Genomic DNA, 18216 nt, shown 5'->3' on the forward strand with positions numbered 1-18216 from the left:
TTGCAAAATTCAATGAATGGAATCATGTCTCAGCTCATGTTGATATGTCATAGACATTCTAATTCAATAAATGAAAGTATTATACAGATAAATATCATTAAATTAATTTTTTTTCTCCAGCGCAAGTGGCAGATCCGTCCTTTTAATAAAGTTATTTTTGCTTAAAAAGGAATTTATAATTAAAAAAAAGTGAAAGTTGGGATTAGAACAATATATATATTCTTTACATAATTGAGTTGAATTATGTTTAGGTTGACTCAAATTAAATATCATTAAATTAATTTTAAGTTCCTATTTATCTTATATATATATATATGTTTTAGGTGAAATTCAAATTATCTTAAAATTGTATGAAAAGTAGGTGGACATATATTAAAAACCATGAAAAGTGAATAATTTAACATTTATAGTAATCGGCATGAGGTTAGCTTACTGGTAATTGACACATTTCTAACTAATAGATCATGAGTTTGAATCTCTCTACCCCCACTTGTTGTGTTAAAAAAAAATTACAACAAACATGATAATATTTTAGAACTTGGTTGTTTAAATTACATGACAACTCTTTTGAGAAAATAAATCTAATTTCTTTTATAAAAAATTACATTGAATATACAAATCTATATAACATACCACGATAATGCACGTTAGTTTGAGATTAAAAATTATATCAACATGAATTTAGTTCTACAATAATTGACATTTATCTCCGACTAAGATATCATCAGTTTGAATCCAATAACTAAATAAAATTAAAAATCACTCCATTAAAAAAAAAACTCTATTCCTCATCGCTAGGAGCAGGGATTTTTTTTTAATATTATAGAAATGGTCGTCTTTTGTCCACTGTCCAGTTAAGCCCTGCAATTTTTTTCTTTTTATTATTATTTTCTAAATCATAGAAGTCGTCTCTCCATAGTCCATATAATGGGAAAGAATCGGTCTAAAAAGAAGAAGAAGATAGTTGGTTTTTTTTAAGGTTTTCCTTTTCTTCTTTTGTATTAAATTATAAATTTGTCCAATTTTTTAATACAACATACGAGTGTGGAAATTCAAACTCGATCTTTCAATTAAATATAAGTATTTTAACGTTCCGTTTGGCATTAAAATTTTGAAATGATTCTAAGATTTTAAATTATGAAAATGATTTCAAATACTTACTTTTGTTTAGAATCCAACAAATTTTAATAGATTTTAAATCAATAAAAAATAAATTTTGTTGTTTAGATAATGGTAGATAATAGAAAGAAATAACTTATTTAATCCAATAAAAAATAAATTTTATTATTTAGATAATGGTAGATAATAGAAAGAAATAATTTATTTTACTATTATGTCCTTGTAATTATATATCATTTTTAAAAACAAAATCCTAACAACTCTACTTACTTTCCTTTTGTGCGAATCCTCATTTTCCCGTCATATCTCGTCCCTCTTCTTTCTTCATCTCCCTTTTTATTTATCCACTTTTATATTTTCTTTATTCCTTTTATTTTATTTTATTTTTTATCTCATATCGTCCCCATTCAGCTTTCTATATTTTTCTCTCTTTTTTTATACTTTATTCTCTATTTTCTTTCACTCTCTCTTTTACCTCATCCTCTATTTTCTTTCTTTTCTTTTTATTTCACTCCAATTATCCATTTTCTTTCCCTTTTTTTTTCTCATCTCATTCTTGGCATGTTGGTACCTATTCTGGCACCACCTCCATCTCTAACTAATACTATGACATAGAGTTTTTTTTTCTTACGTTGATTTCTTCAATTTAACTGATTGTAAGCATAAAATTGTAATGTATTTAGCTGAGACAAACGAGATTTCAAATCAAATTGGATTTCAAATTCTTTTTTTTTTTTGTTTCAAAATCCTGCTCAACACGAGAAATGATTTTAAAATTTATTATGATTTGAAAATCATCATAAATTTAGACTTCCAAACCAGGGTAAGAGCTATGCTTAGATTCAGGAGGCAGACAATTGATGTTATAGATTTAGAGTGAAGTGCCAAAAAAATAACAAATTAATAAAATACTGATAAAAACTTAAAAGGTTATAAAATTAAAAATAAAAACAAACAAATTGTATGGAAGAGACGATTTCAATTAAAAAAAAATTGTTAGTTTAGCTCAACTAGTTAAGATATCCATCTCTAATAGAGATGATAAGTTTGGACCTCTCATATTGTTATATTAAAAGAAAAAGACAATTTCTTCCGAGATTCCATCATATTATATAATGCAGTACCGGTAAAATAGACATTTAAAAATTTGAAGGGAAGATATCAAAACAGAATTTTCAAGATAAACTTTTACATTGTGGGAATATAGTCCTTATCTTTTAGGGACAAACAAATTTATTTCACGGTTTGTTATTAAACACGTGAGTTTTAATATCAATTACCGAAGTTTAGTTGACATTATGTTTGATTATAAGTTCGTCAGACCAATTAAAAAGTCCAATTGAATTTATGTTTCTATGTAAAATATCTCTAAAATTTTAGAATATATACAATCATGTTCAAACAGATAAACTTGTAAATTTATATATGACATGAATTTGATTAAAAAAACATACATGTATTAGAGAACAGGCTGGCTTGATTTGCAAAGAAAAAAACGTCTTTAAAATTTTATTTTTAGTTTCTGCTAAAAGACTTCACTTCATGAAGTTGGTTGCCATTTTTTAAATTTCTAATTTCTTTTGACAGATTTTAAATTCTAATTAATATGAGGCAATGTACACATTTATTAAAAAATTTGATGGATTTGGATGGCTTCCTTTTCATTTGAGCGATGGTGTCAGGGTGGACCCTCCATTTTCACAGCTCTGGAAAGCTTAACAAGTTCACAAAGGAACAGAACAAGCAGCCCTTTTCTGGTTTTTTGCTGCCCATATCTCTTCCAATCAACTTGGGTTCCAATTTTATTCATGTCCCGACTCTGAATTTCTAAAAATGAGTAGAATTAGATAAGTTAACCATCAACCAATTTCAACTCCTTCATCAACGATGAGGAACTAAATTGCCAATGACAAAATATAGGGAACTAAATCGAAATTCTAAAAAAACCAAGGAATAAATTGAAACATACAAAAAACTAAAACATATATTTAGCCATTAAACTATATTTGCATTTGGTTATGATTTCTTCTCTGACATTATTAGAGCAAAAAAAGAAAAGGCTGCAATAGATGGTCTTCTACTTCTAGATATCAAACCAAGACAATGGAGAAGAGAAACACCTTTTCAGAACCACAAACCAGCAATAAAAAGAAAAAAATAGTAATAATAATAATTGCGGAGTAGCTTAGATAATACTACAATTATTTAAATCCTAATTTAGTCTTTCAAATTAATTACATTCATCCATATTTCAAATACGTGACATTGTATGCAATCAAGTCATTGTATTATAAATTACAGATCTATGACATATGGGAAAACTTGCTACAATTTCAACTCTTCTTTTTGTTATAAAGAATCTTCACTAGATGGCAGCTTGCAGGGGGCCAGGCGGTCCTTTGATTTATACTGTCCCAGCATTTCTGAAACTGTTCTACAACGACACTGGTTCCCTGGCCGGATTACGTCTCCATAAACAGCCATTTCAATTATGTCAAGTTCCTTGTCTGCAACAAAATATGCAGTCCAGACACATCATGTAAAGATGGGAGAGAAGAGATGATAAAACTCGACAATGGAGAAGATGAAGAATCACAGTTCATAGATAATGGTTCTAGTCCTGGCTTTGACCTCTAACCCAATGAATCCTAAAATCTTTAAAATGATTCACTGAAACCCAATTCACCAAATTGTATATAAGATAATCTATGTCTTCCTCACAGAATTCTACCCAAAATGCATTTTTACAGGTTTTGGTATTGATCACGATCCACAACTGAGATGTCCAAATGTTTGGCTTTCGCACACAACAACAAATTCACCATACATAAGAGATTTGATATTCTAGATGAGTAGATTTGAATTCATAACCTTGAAAATATGTTATGAGTTTATAGTTTCTACTTTTGGCCCATGGAGGTTCTTTCTTGGTGTTTCAATTGACCAAAATACAAGCACTCTTTTGTTTGAACCATTACCTACTACCAGCAATGACAGCTAATATGGAACAGGGACCAGCAAACACTGTTTCAAAAACAATTGAAACTTCACTTTCTAGCACTTTCCTGAAAATATAATGATGTTCCGCACCACTCCCCCCCCCCCCCCCCCCCCCCCCCCCCCCCCCCCCCCAAAATGTCACTAAGTACACTCAAAAGATGAACAAAATAGAATATCCAATCAATTAGCTCGTGAAGAGCTGGATTTGTACAAAATTGAGCTAAAGACCATAAGATAGCGGAAAAGCTGATGAAATTATATTGTTCTATACATGGAGCAGATGGGAGAAAATGAAATCGATGCTATATTCTACTGGGAAAAATTGGAAGAACAAAAGGACAGACAAGCGAACTAAACAGGCACTCGAGATGTTACGAGTAAACAGAAGAGCATGAATTGTAATATACAAAGAATTAGGGCAGAAGCAGAATGAAGTTATACCGGTAAACCTGACATCACAGGAGTAGCCTTTCAACTGAGATGCATCGACATCATCTTTATCCGATTTGAATCTGTTAACCCTCGTTTGAAGAATCTGGCAATTCTCTGCCGTTGACTCGCCGCCTGCCCACAATTGCTGATCAGATCTCAAATTCAACATAGCAAAACCTAAACTATAAATTTACAGACATCCCTAACAAAAACGCAACAGCAGCAGCGAAATATCTCGAATAAGTTACCTTTGGAGAAGGGGACAATGTGATCGTACTCGAAGCAGAGGCAGCCCTGGCAGTTGCAGAAGCGCTTGCAGACGACGTTACCCGCGGCGTCCTTACGCCATCGGTCGGGGTGCCGACCGGGGACAATGTCGGCCTTGGCCCAACAAATGGCTTTCGCTTTGGTGTCGAAAAATCTCGGCCGTTCGTCCCCATTGCCGGAGCCACTGTGTCTATGTCCGCCGCGCGAACGCGTTGGCGACGGCGATCTGGAAGTAGTTTCCATAGGAACCCCCACGTCGTCCGGCGGATCGGACTTCCAGAAGAAGTCGAAGAGGGAAAAATTGTGGCTTCTTCGGTCCCCAACTCCGGCCAGCCCACTAGAATAACTCTAAATGGGTTGGGCCGGAAAGTTGCCGGACCACAACCGGGCCTGATGAGACGGAATGCACATCGGTTCGGTCTTTCAATTCTGCCCCAAGTGAAATGCAAAGGTAATTTGTTCGATTGGTGTAGCGCCGATGGTCTGCCTCTGCCGCGAGAGCCAACTGTGAATGGGAAATGCAAGCCAAGACTGGAGAATGGGGAAGGCAGGGACTAAAATCTTTTAACTACTCCTACTTTTCGTTTACTTTAATCCTTAAACGTTCATTTTATGTTTGATGTTCATTTTAGTCTCCGTGCTTTTGAAAATCCTAAATGTTCTACTCTCTGCCAGTCTCCATTAAAAAAATTCCACTTCATGATTCTCTACGCTATAGTTGGGGTACTCCTCCCTTCATAACCATTGTCAATTATTCTGGTGCGTCAGCATCCTTTCCATTTCTACCTCTTCAAATTTCTTCATCAATTGTCGAATCAACAGCTTCAATTAGTTTCCTCAGGTCGACTTCTGTTCCATCAAAATGCTTTTTGTGGTAGGCGAACGACTATAAAATGATGATCTCATTAGACCATTAGTGAAAGGACCGACGATGATCCTATCCTAAAGGAGAAGGAGGAGTAGGGTAGGAGAAGTCAGTCTTCTTTGAAGATCGAGGAATAAATTGAACAATGATAACGTGTTGCGACAACGCTGTCCTTGCACATCAACGCCATGTCGGGTAGAAATATCACATGTGGGTGAAGGAGACGTATTTTTTTTCTTTTGTGCGGGCAACACACACTACAATCAAATGACCAGTTCTCTAAAAAATAGAATAAGGGATCTAATTTTATCAAAATAATAATAAAAAAAACACACAAAAAAGAAAGGATGAGTGATAAGGATCAAGGAAGCCTCTTTAGAAAAAAAGAAAAAGAGAAGATAAAAAAGAAAAGAAAAGAAATAACGGAAGAAAGAAAAAAGGAAAGCAACAGCGACTGCGAAGTCGGTTTAGAGGTTCCTCCCATTATCGTGGGGTACCACCGCGACTTTGGCGGGGTTGTGTTGAGGAACGATGGAAGGCGCAACAGAGAATCTCCGAGGTATGAGTCCTTCTCGAATGTCGAAAATTGTCCGCTTGGAATCACCTCCCCTGTTATAAGAGGATTGTATGAGATGTTGAACTTGTTAAGCTCATTCAAGTTGGTCAAACTTCTAGGGAAGATGCCTGAGAAGTTGTTGTATGATAAATCTAGATTCTGCAGACACCTGATGTTTCCAATCTCGGTCGGGATCTCGCCCGAAAAACTGTTCTCTGATACATTTAGAACAACCAGTGGCAGATTACCCAACTCTGGAGGGAGTTTCCCACTGAAGTTGTTACAACTTAAATGCAACATACTGAAGTTCTTCAATTTCCCAATCTCATTTGGTATCTCACCATTGAACTGATTCCCACTTAGTTGAACATAACCAGAGATTTGCAAAGTCCCAACTTTGCTACAAAATGGGAAAAGTCCATACCCTTTCAATAGCCTATCCCAAGTGCTTCTACAACTCTTCCTTGTGAGAATTGTGTAGACAAAGCTGAAAGGAGGGTAGTTTGCTGGGATCCATCTCTTCATTGCCAAGCACTCCCCCGACCCGGCGATGAACTTTTTGATTCGTCGATTCGCTTCGAACGTGGCCATGGCGTTTCTTCCGATGCTCATTAGCTCAGACGGGATCGGCCCGGATAGCTGATTGTTGGCAAGATTAAGCCACAGCAAGCTAGAACAGTTCCCCAACTCTTTAGGAATTTCACCTGTTAAAGAGTTGTTTGCCAGCATTAGCCACAAGAGTGAAGTCAAGTTCCCAAAACTGCTTGGGATTGACCCATTTAAGGTGTTGAACGAGAGATCAAGTGCTTGAAGATTTGGCAAATTCCCGTATTCTGAAGGAATGCTTCCATGGAACTGATTATAGGCAAGAATTAAGAACTCTAAGCTCTTCATTTCAGAGATTTCTACAGGCAATGAGCCTGAAAAGTTGTTGTAACTCAAGTCCAAACGAGCAAGTCTCGGCAGTTTAAGAATCCCAGAAGAATAAATCCCTCCAGTGTAGGAATTCCCGTGAAGACCAAGAAATTTCACCTGTGTAAATTTCCCAAAAATTTCTTGAATCTCTCCTCGGAAACCGTTCATGCTCAAATCAAGAAAGGCCAAATTGCTCAAATCCAAAAGGGATTCAGGGATTCCCCGAGAAAAATTGTTCTTCCCCAGATACAAATTTTGCAGACTCGAAATCCTTCCAATTTCCGGCGGAATTTTCCCGGAAAATTTGTTCCTCCACAGATTCAAAGAAGACAAATTCCCACAATTAGAAACCTCCCCCGGAACTTCGCCGTCCAATTCATTGTCCGACAAGTCCAACACCTCCAAATTACAAACCCCTGAAAATATCACCGGCGAGACCGCGCCGTAAAATTGATTCTCCGACGCCGAAAACACCCGAGTCCTCGCCAACCCAGACCACAACCCGCCGCTAAATCCGTTGGAGCTCAAATCCACATACTGCAAATTCCGGCACTCGTCGAAACAGTCATCCGGCCGGCCAGTAAAATTATTACCAGAAACATTAAAGAACACCAAATTCCTGCAAATTCCCGGAAAGTTCAATGTTATTTCTCCCCAAATCCGGTTGACCGACAGGTCCAAAGTCTCGATATTGACCAACCCATACAAATTCAACCTGTCGTCGAGGATGTTGTGGGAAAGATTCAGCCGCCGAAGATTTCTGCAGTTGTTCAAGTCGCCGGTAATTTGGCCGGAGATAGTGTTCCTGGAGAGGTCTAGGTGGGTCAGCTCCGACAAGGCAGAGAAATTGTGGAAAATCTTGCCGGAGATGTCTTCATTCGAGAGGTCAATTCCGGTGATTCGGGAATTTATTAGATTGCAGGATACACCCGACCAAGAACAGGGGGAGCTCTGTAAATTCCAGGACGAATATTTTCCTCGTTTAACGGGATTGTGTTCTTCCAGAAAAGATTTCAACTGTAATAAAACTTCTGTGTCACTCTGCAATTCTTGTCCCTCAACAACTGTACCTAAAGAAAAAGTTTAAAATTTTAGATACCCAGTTGAAGAAAATCTCAAGAGGTGAGGAAGAAACCGACTTTTACCTGTGATTAAGGTGAACAAAATAATCAACAGAATAGGCCATGAGCGATCACGGTCAGCATCTTTGTCCTTCATACTTATATTATGAGTTTTTCCGAATAAGTTAAGAATATTTTAAAATTAAGCCATGAAAACAGCGGGAACTTTTTTGGGGCTAAAAATGAAGGAAATGGGATGAAGAGTTTTGAACTGGTCGAGCGTAAACGAAAAGAAGGAGAAATGGCTGAGAAATTTAATAAAAAATTGTTTGTGGAATGAAAAATACTTTCCCATATGCTTGCTGGTATTGATCAAGATCCATACCCGAGTCCGTCCAAATGTTCCGCTTCCACACGCAACTAATTTCTTCACCCTATATCGTTTCATGTCAAAAAATTCATGAGATTTGATATTCTAGATAGTGACCAAAATACAAGCACTCTTTTGCTTGAATCATAAACAGATGATTGAAACTTCATTTCCTAGCATTTTCCGGAGAAAATTTAACGAAGTTTCCGGACCACTCCCCCCCCAAAATGTCACCAAGTACCCTCAAAAGATGAAAATATCATAGCTAATCAATGGACTAGTCAAACAACTGAATTTGTACTTTCTAGAAATTACAAAATTTGAGCAAGACCCTAAGATAGTATTAGAAATGTAATATGAATAAATTGTATTACTTCTCATTAACTTACAAAAGAGTACAGATCACTATATATATGTACAAATTTCACTCCAATAATGACCAAGAGATTTAACTGACTAACCAACTAATTAACTAATCATATTAGTTAGTACAGTAACCATGTATTGTAATAGATAGCGTAAAAGCTGATGAGATTATACAGTTCTATATGTGGAGCAGATGGGAGAAAAGGAAATCGATGCTATATTCTACAGGGAGAAATCGGAAGAACAAAAGGACAGAAAGGTGAACTAAACCATGAAGTGTAATATACAAAGAACTAGGGCAGGAACAGAATGAATCGACATTATCTTTATCCGATTTGAATCTGTTAACCCTCGTTTGAAGAATCTGGCAATTATCTGCCGTTGATTCGCCGCCTGCGACACAATTGCCGATCAGATTTCTAGTTCAACACAGCCAAAGCTAAACTATAAATTTACAGACATCACAACGAAGACGCAACAGCAGCAGCGAAATTTCTCAAATCAAGATCAGAAACCATTAATCGAGTAGAAGCGGAAGAGAAGGAAATAAAATTACCTTTGGAGAAAGGGACAATGTGATCGTCTAAGCAGAGGAAGCTTGCAGACGACATTACCGGCGGCGACCGGTCGCAGTGTCGGCCTTTGCCCAACAAATACAAATGGCTTTCGCTTTGGTGTCGAAAAATCTCGGCCGTTCGTCCTCATTGCCGGCGCCACCGTGTCTATGTCCGCCACGCGAACTAGAAGAAGTTTAGAGAATCTTCACGTCGTCCGGCGGATCGGATCGGACTTCCAGGGGACGGAGGAGGGAAAAAATGAAGACGCGCGCTGATTCCTTGGTTGTTAAATTGTCCAATAACGTAGTTGCTAAGATCCTTCGATTAAAAAAAAAAACGCAGATTGTTACGATTATAGTTGATTATTATCTAGGTTAATTATCAATATATGTCAATCAGTAATTATTTATAAAATAAAAGATACTGATTTTTTAAAAGGAAAATAATACTAAACGCCATAAAATAAATATATATTCATGTATTTGAAATTACATGACTGGTTTTTTAAATTTTCAAATATAACAAAAATTTTCAATAGTATATCAGATATTCGTATAAGTAACATATTAAATATATATTACATGCATGTTACATAGACATTCATATTAGTAGTATCATAAGTATATTACATACGTATTACAAGTATATCAGACACGTAGATCAGTAGTATACTAGATGTATCATTTATATATATCAGTAGCCAAATATATTACATATGTATAAATATATTACATATGTATATAATTTAAGTAAAGTTGTCGTTTTAAAATTGGACTTCCGTTTTTGTATATAAAAAAAGTGCTATATCCCTTATGGGTGGCTCATTGCTTCAAATAAGCTAGAGTTAATTAAGAAGGAATTAGTTCGAACCTTATGATAGCTACCTATTTTAGGAATTAGTAATTTCTATGTGTTTTTTTACACTAAATGTTATAGGGTCCTGTGTGATTAGTCGAGGTGTGGGTAAGCAATATTTCAAAAAACTTGTTATTATTTTGTTAATTTTACTAAATGTTTTTACATATTTGTAACTATACCTTAAAAAGTTCGATTTTCCGCCCTAACACGTTGTAGTAGCAAAAATGAGTTAAACACATATTATCGGATAAAGGGAAGAAAAAAAGAGACTATTTTCCTTTTATTTTATACTGAAAAGTATGTCTAAGACTATATGGGTCCAAATAAATTGGGAAATTTGGATGAGTAGGCATTTTAAGAATAGGATATTGATTTCTAATCATGGATTTTCTAGACATTTTTAATACCAAATTACTTTTCTACCCCTCTCCTCTCTCTTACTCCCTCTCTCCTCCTTCCCCTCCTCTCTCTTACTCCTTCTCTCTCCTCAATTTCCCTCTTTCCCGAAAATTTTCTTTTCTCTTCCACTTTTTCATCTTCTCCCCTCCCTCTCTTTTATGATTTTTTATCCTTATTTCTCTTCTCTCTTCCATTTATTCTTTACCCTAATTTTATGCTATTCTTCATCTCTCCTTCTCCCTCTTGATTTTTTTAATTTCTTCAACTTCCTCTTTGTGACTCCATTATTGGACCTCAAAATTAAAACAAGACAAAGAAAAACCTCTCGCTCTCGATCTCGTGCTCTCTCGCTCTTGATCTCACTCTCTCGCTCTCGGTCGGCTTGTCCGCACTGGAATCCGACAATGGTACTGATGGCGGCAAGGTTCTGCAACAGTCGATCTTGGTGGAGCGTGTGATGAAGGCTAGATGAAGGACATGAATCACGATGGGTAGATGGGGTGGAGAATATGGAAGGATAAAGAGAAAAGGGCGTGGGTAGAAGAAGAAGAAAGAGAAAAAAGAGAGAGAGAGGAGGGGGCTGCAGGTAGAAGAGAATAAAGTTTTCGTGAAAGAGAAATAATAATGAGAGAAGAGAGAAAAGTGAAAAGTAGGAGAGAGGAGGGAAAGGAAGAGAGAAGAAGTAGGAGAGAGGGGAGGGATAGTAAAGTAATTTGGAAAGAAAAAAAGGCGAGTGACTAAAAATCAATACTCCAACCAGTACTTTCATTCCAATTTCCCCAGATAATAAATTAGAGTGCATAAAGCTGAAATTTGTCATTACGAAAACACCAAGAAGAAAGAACATAGAAACGCGAAGGGCGCTCTGTAATTTCGTCCGCCAATTACTTCCTAACATCTTCATGCTCTTCGTTTCTGACGATCACCACCGCTTTGGGACCTCCGAGTCCGAAACGGAGATTACTATTTTCTCCGAGAACAAGATGCACACTCCTACCAAATCTACCATCGTTCTTCCTTCTGCCTTGTATTTTCTTCTCAACTTCCTCTCTTTCGCATTTTGCCTTCCCAAACTTCCAGGTACTTATATTCCCTTCCATTCATCCTTGTAATTGATTCAAATGTTTGGAAATCAGGATATATGTAATCTTTCATCTCCGTCGTTGAAAGTCTGACCTATAATTTTCTTGCCAAATCTTCGGTTGTTTCTACCTGCTGTTTACTGTTTAACGTTCTTCCATTGTTTTGATGTTTTTCTGTAAATTATTCTCCTAAAACCTCGGCGTTGAATTGATATTCATCAGGTAAGTTCTGGAAATGGAGAAAAAGGGTGAGATTGATACGAAGCCTATTGATTCTGTACAAGCCGGTATCTCTCTGTTTGGTGCGATAGGTGATCAGAAAAAACACAAGCACACAGCCAGTAATGTAAGATTTTCTCTGGTTTGTTCCTTGATCGATGATATGTTTTTTCTTATGGTTATGATAGTAGGTCTTTTTTGCACAAGGTTGTTCTTGAAGGGGGAAAATTGTCCTTAAAAAGTGGTTGGTTGCAAAATAATTTTGAATTCAGCAATCTCATAGAAAGACGATTTTACACACTGTTTCGTAAGAGGTGGTTTTGACTATAAAATAAGAACAATATTTGTTTACACGCCAGTGGAAGTTTACCTACTAATTTTTTTATATGGTTTATTTATATTGATATGGGTAATTTGTACTATTTCAAGCTCCTACTAATTCTTTTTTTCATGTGGTTACTTATGTTGATCTGATTTATTTGTCTATTTTTATAACAATTAATTGTTGGTCTGTCTGTAAGCAAGTATGCTTCACTAAAATAATCTCTGGGCACTAAGTAATCATTTATCATCTTAATTTTGTAAAACAATACTTCTACAACTGCATTATTATTATTATTATTATTATTTTATTTATCGTAGGGGTATGAGAAGGAAAGAGAGCTTGAAGAGGTAGTAAGGGATCTGGCCAGTTACAAGGTTCAACTTGAAGCAAAGGATGCGGCTTACATGCAGGCCCGTCTAAAGCTGGAACAACAACAGAAAGCCATTGACGAACTTTCTGAGTTGCTGAACATTGCAGAAACTGATAGAGATAAATACATCAAAGAATGCAGTGAGGCTAGAGTGCAGTTGAATGAACTTGAACATAAGTTGAATGAAATGACTGATCAATCCTTGGAGACCAGAAAAGTTCGAGAGCAGCTTCAGGTTGCTATGTGTGAGTTGAAGATCAGACAAGAGGAGCTTCTTGGCATTGAAACAGAACTTGCTGCTTCTAGGGAATCAGAGCTCAAGGGAATTGTAAAAATAGAGTTACTGGAAAATAATGCCCACTTGGAAAAGGAAAAGACTGTAGATCTCATAAGACACATCTCAGAACTGAATGAAGCAATTCGTAGGTCAAATTTTGCTGTTGATGAAGCAAAAAAAGAGATGTCTGCTGCATTATCTTCGAAAGATGCTGACCTCGAGCTGGCTAGGGAAAAAGTTGTTGAGGTGCAAAATCAATTAGAAGAAATGAGCAAACAAACAGAATTAGTACGTGATTTAGAGAGCCAGTTACAAGCAAAGGCACTATATATTGACATGATTGAGTCGGCATTAAAGCAAACCAATGAACAGATAAAAGCAGATCTTGAAGTTATGGACAGGGAATCTTCTGATCAAGCTCTTTATATTGAGTCACTAAAGCTGGAGAGGAATCAATTGAAAGAAGAAGTAAAGAATGCAAATGAAGAAATTGAAAAATTCAAGGACAGGGTAGAAACACTTAAACATCAGTTAGAGAAGATGAAACTTGAAATGGATGAGATGAAAGAAAGAGGAATTGGTGCCGAGGTTGAAATTGCATTGCTGAAATCTGAACTTCATGAAGGAAGGTCAAAAATTGCAGCAGCAGAGGCTGCTGAAGCAAGAGCCGAGAGCGTTAAATCCGGCCTTTATCTTGCTGTTCAGGACTTGGCTGCAGAAGCAGCCGAAGTCAAGAAGGAGAACATAAAGCTAAAACAAGGACCATTTTGGGCCTATGAAGAAAATGAGAACCCCATTCTTGACAAAACCTCACCAGGCATTGAAGAAGATCTGAATGCTGAAGCCAGTGACAGAAGGGATGAGACTGCCACCATAACAATTACTCTGGAGGAATATCAATCATTGATTACAAATGTTGATCCAACCCCTGAACTCTCAGCAGACAACTCTTCCCATCTGGCCAGTCCTCAGTACACAGATGAATTGGAAAAGTTGAAGAAGGAACTAGAAGCAGCAATGATAAGAATTGGGGAGTTCCGGTCGCGAGCCGAACAGGCTACCACTAGAGCTGAGATGGCTGAGAAAGCTAAAGAAGCCGTTGAAGACCAGCTGAGGAAATGGCGAGAGCATAAACAAAGAAGAAAGGCTGCTGTTGCTGCCATGAAGGAAGTATCTGCACCTAAATTTAAACCTCCCATGTATGAAGGCAGCTCCACAGTCTATCAACCTTTAGGTAAGGTTCTTAACTTGAAACTATAGTTTCTTACTGTGGCTTAGTATTATAGATAACGAAATCAATATTTGGAAAGGCCAAGACTTCTGTCCAATACAACAACAGTATTCCAGTAATATGATACATTTGATAAGCTTAGATCATCAAGTTCATACACTCTGTGGAATGTGGATCATGGGCTTGGCCAGTTTCGGCCCATTGGTCAGAATGATAGATGAACAGGCCCATGTTAAAATAAAGGCTTTGTTGATTAGAGAATTTGCTTTCTAGAAAGGTCCCACGCCCCATCACCAACGACTGTTAATAGTGTTTGGCATCTATCACTTTGCTTTATCGGTTTGAATCTTGAGGCCCCCCTTTCCCTTCCCCTTCCCCTTCCCCTTCCCATGGCTTTACAATTTCAACATCACTGTTTCTGTATTGACTAAGTTGTGTTGCCTTTACCACTTCCCCATCCTTCCACAACAAAACAATCAAATCTACTTTTTGTTATTATCTTGAGAATGAAGAAAGTTTTTGCCTTGTTGAAGCTGCTTTAATTTATGTTCCAATGTAACTACATCTTCTTTCTGGATGGAATAACAAAGAAGTTTACAAATCACCGTGAGAATTTTGATTTTCTTTGTTTAGATTCGGTTTGTTTCGTTTAATGTCTAATCAGAAAAAGAAAAAGTTAGATTTTCGCGTGTACCAAAAGCCAATTTGAGCATAGTTCAACTAGTTAATGTTCCAATAACTCTAAGGGTCGAAAAATTGATTCTCAATTTAATATAATTGGTAGAATATAGAGTTTGAATTCATTTCATAGATTTTGATACTAAAAATGTAATTGTGCATTATTGTGTCACTTATGAGGTATCTGTTGTATACTATGAATGCTTGGCACATATATTTAATAAGCATCAAAGTTTGAAGTGTCTAATGTGTGAGCTAAAAAGTATGAATACCGCCACGAGACACAGATCTAATATGACAAAATATCTAGGACATGGATATGACAAAGACACATTTATTAAAATATAACATTTTTTAAACTTTACATAATTTTGATACAAGGAAATCAAAGCCAGTTTTATACATCTTTATACTTAAAATGAGTTTGATGTATTTTTCTCTCAAAATTTATTATTTTGTCATGTATTCCTATTTATTTCTAATGTTTAACAAGTGTTCAATACGTGTCTAACAAGTGTCGGATCTATATTCACTTTTACAACTAGTATATGATACATATCTATTGAATTAACAAATGTCTAAATGTTTGAGACGTGTCCAATAAGTATCCTACACGAACATGCTACCCAAGCTAAAGTATCCGTACTTCCTAGTGTGAAACTGAGTATCCATTTGTTTGCCAAATTAAAGTGATCGTGCTTTGTAGTAAGACAAAGCAATTAATTGATTTAGAGCACTAGATACAAATAATATCAGGTAGATCAAATGGAATATTTTCATTTCTTTCCTACTTTTCTCATTTTCCCTTAATTGAAAAAGAAAAAAGCAAAACCAACCCTCCTTGAATAGCCTAGAAAAATTCAAACCAAAATATGGAAAAGTAAGAAACAAGGTGTGGATAATTCAAAGGAAGGTGTGTTGTGAACACTGATTGATAAGACAGAGAAAATGAAGGGGAAAAAAGTAGCAAATTTTCTAGTTTTTCTTTTTTTTTTTTCTGGGTATTTTTCTTCCCTCCAAAATAGTAGTTTGGTCAAAATTCAACACATTTCCCAAAAAAAAAAAAAAAAACCCACTTCAAAGTTTAAACCCAACACTTCTTTTTAATTTAAATTTAAATTTTTAGTACAACATTTATTCATTCTGAAGCTTCCATATTAATTTACTTCTGTGCAACCCAACTGTTACCATTTAATTTCATCATCAATTTTCATCTTCTATAATCTTCCATTTCATTAATGGCTCTCACTTTAACAACAATAATTTATTTTCAACAGTATGATTGAAATTGAATGATTCTTTTTAAAATAATAATAATAATAATAGAAACCTACACGTGGAAACATAATTTTGCAATCTCAGTAATTATTGAAATGAAATCTCTAGCAATCAATGGCTCAACTAACAGAATAGACTTCTATTTAAAGTTTAAATTTTCCTATTGCTACAATATGTCTCTGAAAAATAGGAAGAGATTTTATATGGAACTAAATTGGAAATATAATGCTTATTTTTATTATAAATAAATAATAATATCTATTTAAATAGCATAATTGTGGTTTCCAGCCTACAGTCTACCAAATTTGACATTTTATAAGTTAATTAAGGATATGAAATTTATGGGATTATAAAATGGTAAAAAAATATTTCTTTGACCATAAATACTAATAAAATTATGGGTCATAAATTTATTTTGGAAATATCAAATATCACTTAATGAAATGTTCAACAATGACGTGAGTGGGAGATTGAACCATAAAAAATTTAAGTTGTAATATGTGTCTTATCCACTTAAGTTAGGTTCGAATTAACTATGAAAATTTTTTTTTTAAAAAAAATTAGATTTTCTCAGTCTAAATAAATACAAGATTTTCTCCATCGACACCTTAATACAATGTGTGACTCATTCAAATTAGCTTTTTAATCAAATGGATAGATTAAAATAAAATTATTCAACAAAAAAAGTATTATTGTAAATAAAATAATGCCCATTAAATACCAAACCTAGCATATTTTATTATAAAACCAACTTTTTAAAAGAACTTTTAAGCAAAGTTGTGCACTTCAACAACCGAATTAGAAAGGAAAAGAAAAAAACCCTTAAATTGGACATTGATTTTATATTTTGCAAGTACATCCATGTACTTTTCCTATTAACATTTTTTGTCATTATATATATATTTTGACACGTCCAAAATGGTCATTTCGATCCAATCCAGCTGGCATATTAATTTGTTTAAAATAGACCTGATTATTCTTTGTGTCATTTTTTTATATCCCTTTCTCTAACTTGCAAGCATTGTCTTTTCCCTATTAGCTCAAAATTCACTTGCTTTCGTCATATTTCATTTTCTAATTTCTAAGCATTATATATTCTCTCTACAAATTTACTTTGCAAATAAGCCCCTGTTTCTTTTTTTCTTCCAAAGAAAAAAAAGAAAACTTTGATTCATATTCAAATGACCGAATTACCCTCTCGTCAAAATTACAAAAACAACAATCCATAGCGAAGGCTCTTATATAATTTACCTTTACTCTAACATTTCAAAACATGAGGTTTCATATTTACACAAATAAAAAAAAAATATATATATATTAAAACAAGCTTAAGTTTATTAAACAAAAGAAAATTGCAGAAAATATTTAAGGGAAACCAAAATATAAATAATAGATTTTCTTATAACGTTTAAAAATCAAATGAAAAATACATCGTTTAGCATTAAATGAAATGAGATGCATGTATTTTTACCTTTTCCTTTCTTCGACAAATGTAATTTAAAGAGGGAGAACTCAAATTCTAAACAATTTCTTTATAGCACGGATAGAATTAACTATTATGAGTGACTCGTTGTTTCAAAACAGATCAAAAGAACTTAAAGAGAAGGGTTAAAACCCCGTGAATTTATTAAAAAATACGAGAAAGAAGAAACAAGTTATTAAATACCTGTTTGATAACGTTTTTGTTTCTTGTTTCTCGTTTCCAATTTTACGAAGAAATTTAAAACATTTTATCATTAGACATATATTTCGATCAAGAGAATCGTGAATTCAAATCACCACATCCACACGTTGTTGTATCATCGGGACATGTGTGTGATTCCATGGGGTGGATTGAGTGCGTTGGAAAAGGGGAAATTAAGATTGAAATTTGCTTTTTGTTTTCTTATAAATCTTGTGGGACACAACGACAACACAAAAGTCACAAACAATGGGAATGGTCTAAATTTCTGGCACACGTGCTTTCTACACGCACGAGTCTCTCTCTCTCT

General features: G+C 35.0%; 3 protein-coding genes across 6 annotated transcripts; 1 reads left to right on the plus strand and 2 right to left on the minus strand.

Moving 5' to 3' along the window:
* Positions 1 to 3263: 3263 nt before the first annotated feature.
* Positions 3264 to 5836, minus strand: LOC111007267 (HNH endonuclease domain-containing protein). Its single transcript, XM_022279568.2, has 3 exons — positions 4800 to 5836; positions 4561 to 4683; positions 3264 to 3626 (listed from the first exon to the last, which is right to left on the minus strand). Exons 1-3 carry the CDS (start codon positions 5059 to 5061, stop codon positions 3469 to 3471), a joined length of 543 nt encoding a protein of 180 aa, XP_022135260.1. The 5' UTR covers positions 5062 to 5836; the 3' UTR covers positions 3264 to 3468.
* A 134-nt stretch (positions 5837 to 5970) lies between these two features.
* On the minus strand, positions 5971 to 11237 carry LOC111007266 (putative LRR receptor-like serine/threonine-protein kinase At1g74360). Of its 4 annotated transcripts, XM_088125290.1 has the most exons (5): positions 11088 to 11237; positions 9508 to 9826; positions 8300 to 9344; positions 7870 to 8224; positions 5971 to 7773 (listed from the first exon to the last, which is right to left on the minus strand). In XM_088125290.1, the coding sequence occupies exons 3-5, from the start codon at positions 8370 to 8372 to the stop codon at positions 6045 to 6047; spliced, it is 2157 nt and encodes a 718-aa protein (XP_087981416.1). In that variant the 5' UTR covers positions 8373 to 9344; positions 9508 to 9826; positions 11088 to 11237; the 3' UTR covers positions 5971 to 6044. The 4 variants fall into 4 exon arrangements, with proteins under 4 accessions (XP_087981416.1, XP_022135258.2, XP_087981415.1 ...); XM_022279566.2 differs by having other exon boundaries at positions 5971 to 8224; positions 8300 to 8649; XM_088125289.1 differs by having other exon boundaries at positions 5971 to 8218.
* Positions 11238 to 11568: 331 nt separating this feature from the next.
* LOC111006854 (uncharacterized) lies at positions 11569 to 14801 on the plus strand. The gene is made up of 3 exons (XM_022278940.2): positions 11569 to 11845; positions 12070 to 12193; positions 12709 to 14801. Exons 2-3 carry the CDS (start codon positions 12083 to 12085, stop codon positions 14296 to 14298), a joined length of 1701 nt encoding a protein of 566 aa, XP_022134632.1. The 5' UTR covers positions 11569 to 11845; positions 12070 to 12082; the 3' UTR covers positions 14299 to 14801.
* The last annotated feature ends 3415 nt before the right edge of the window (positions 14802 to 18216 follow it).

The sequence above is a fragment of the Momordica charantia genome (assembly GCF_013281855.1).
Source record: "Momordica charantia cultivar OHB3-1 chromosome 6 unlocalized genomic scaffold, Mcharantia_2.0 BLBB01000006.1, whole genome shotgun sequence".
In the NCBI taxonomy this organism is placed as follows: domain Eukaryota; kingdom Viridiplantae; phylum Streptophyta; class Magnoliopsida; order Cucurbitales; family Cucurbitaceae; genus Momordica; species Momordica charantia.

Excerpts from the sequence above, each read along its gene's own strand:
- LOC111007267 (XM_022279568.2), bottom strand. The coding sequence starts at position 5,061 with ATGGAAACTACTTCCAGATCGCCGTCGCCAACGCGTTCGCGCGGCGGA. Across the intron at positions 4,684-4,799 it reads CATTGTCCCCTTCTCCAAAG|GCGGCGAGTCAACGGCAGAG; the intron begins GTAACTTATTCG and ends AATTGTGGGCAG. Across the intron at positions 3,627-4,560 it reads CTGTGATGTCAGGTTTACCG|ACAAGGAACTTGACATAATT; the intron begins GTATAACTTCAT and ends ATTTTGTTGCAG.
- LOC111007266 (XM_022279566.2), bottom strand. The coding sequence starts at position 8,372 with ATGAAGGACAAAGATGCTGACCGTGATCGCTCATGGCCTATTCTGTTG. Across the intron at positions 8,225-8,299 it reads TTTGTTCACCTTAATCACAG|GTACAGTTGTTGAGGGACAA; the intron begins GTAAAAGTCGGT and ends CTTTTTCTTTAG.
- LOC111006854 (XM_022278940.2), top strand. The coding sequence starts at position 12,083 with ATGGAGAAAAAGGGTGAGATTGATACGAAGCCTATTGATTCTGTACAA. Across the intron at positions 12,194-12,708 it reads ACAAGCACACAGCCAGTAAT|GGGTATGAGAAGGAAAGAGA; the intron begins GTAAGATTTTCT and ends TATTTATCGTAG.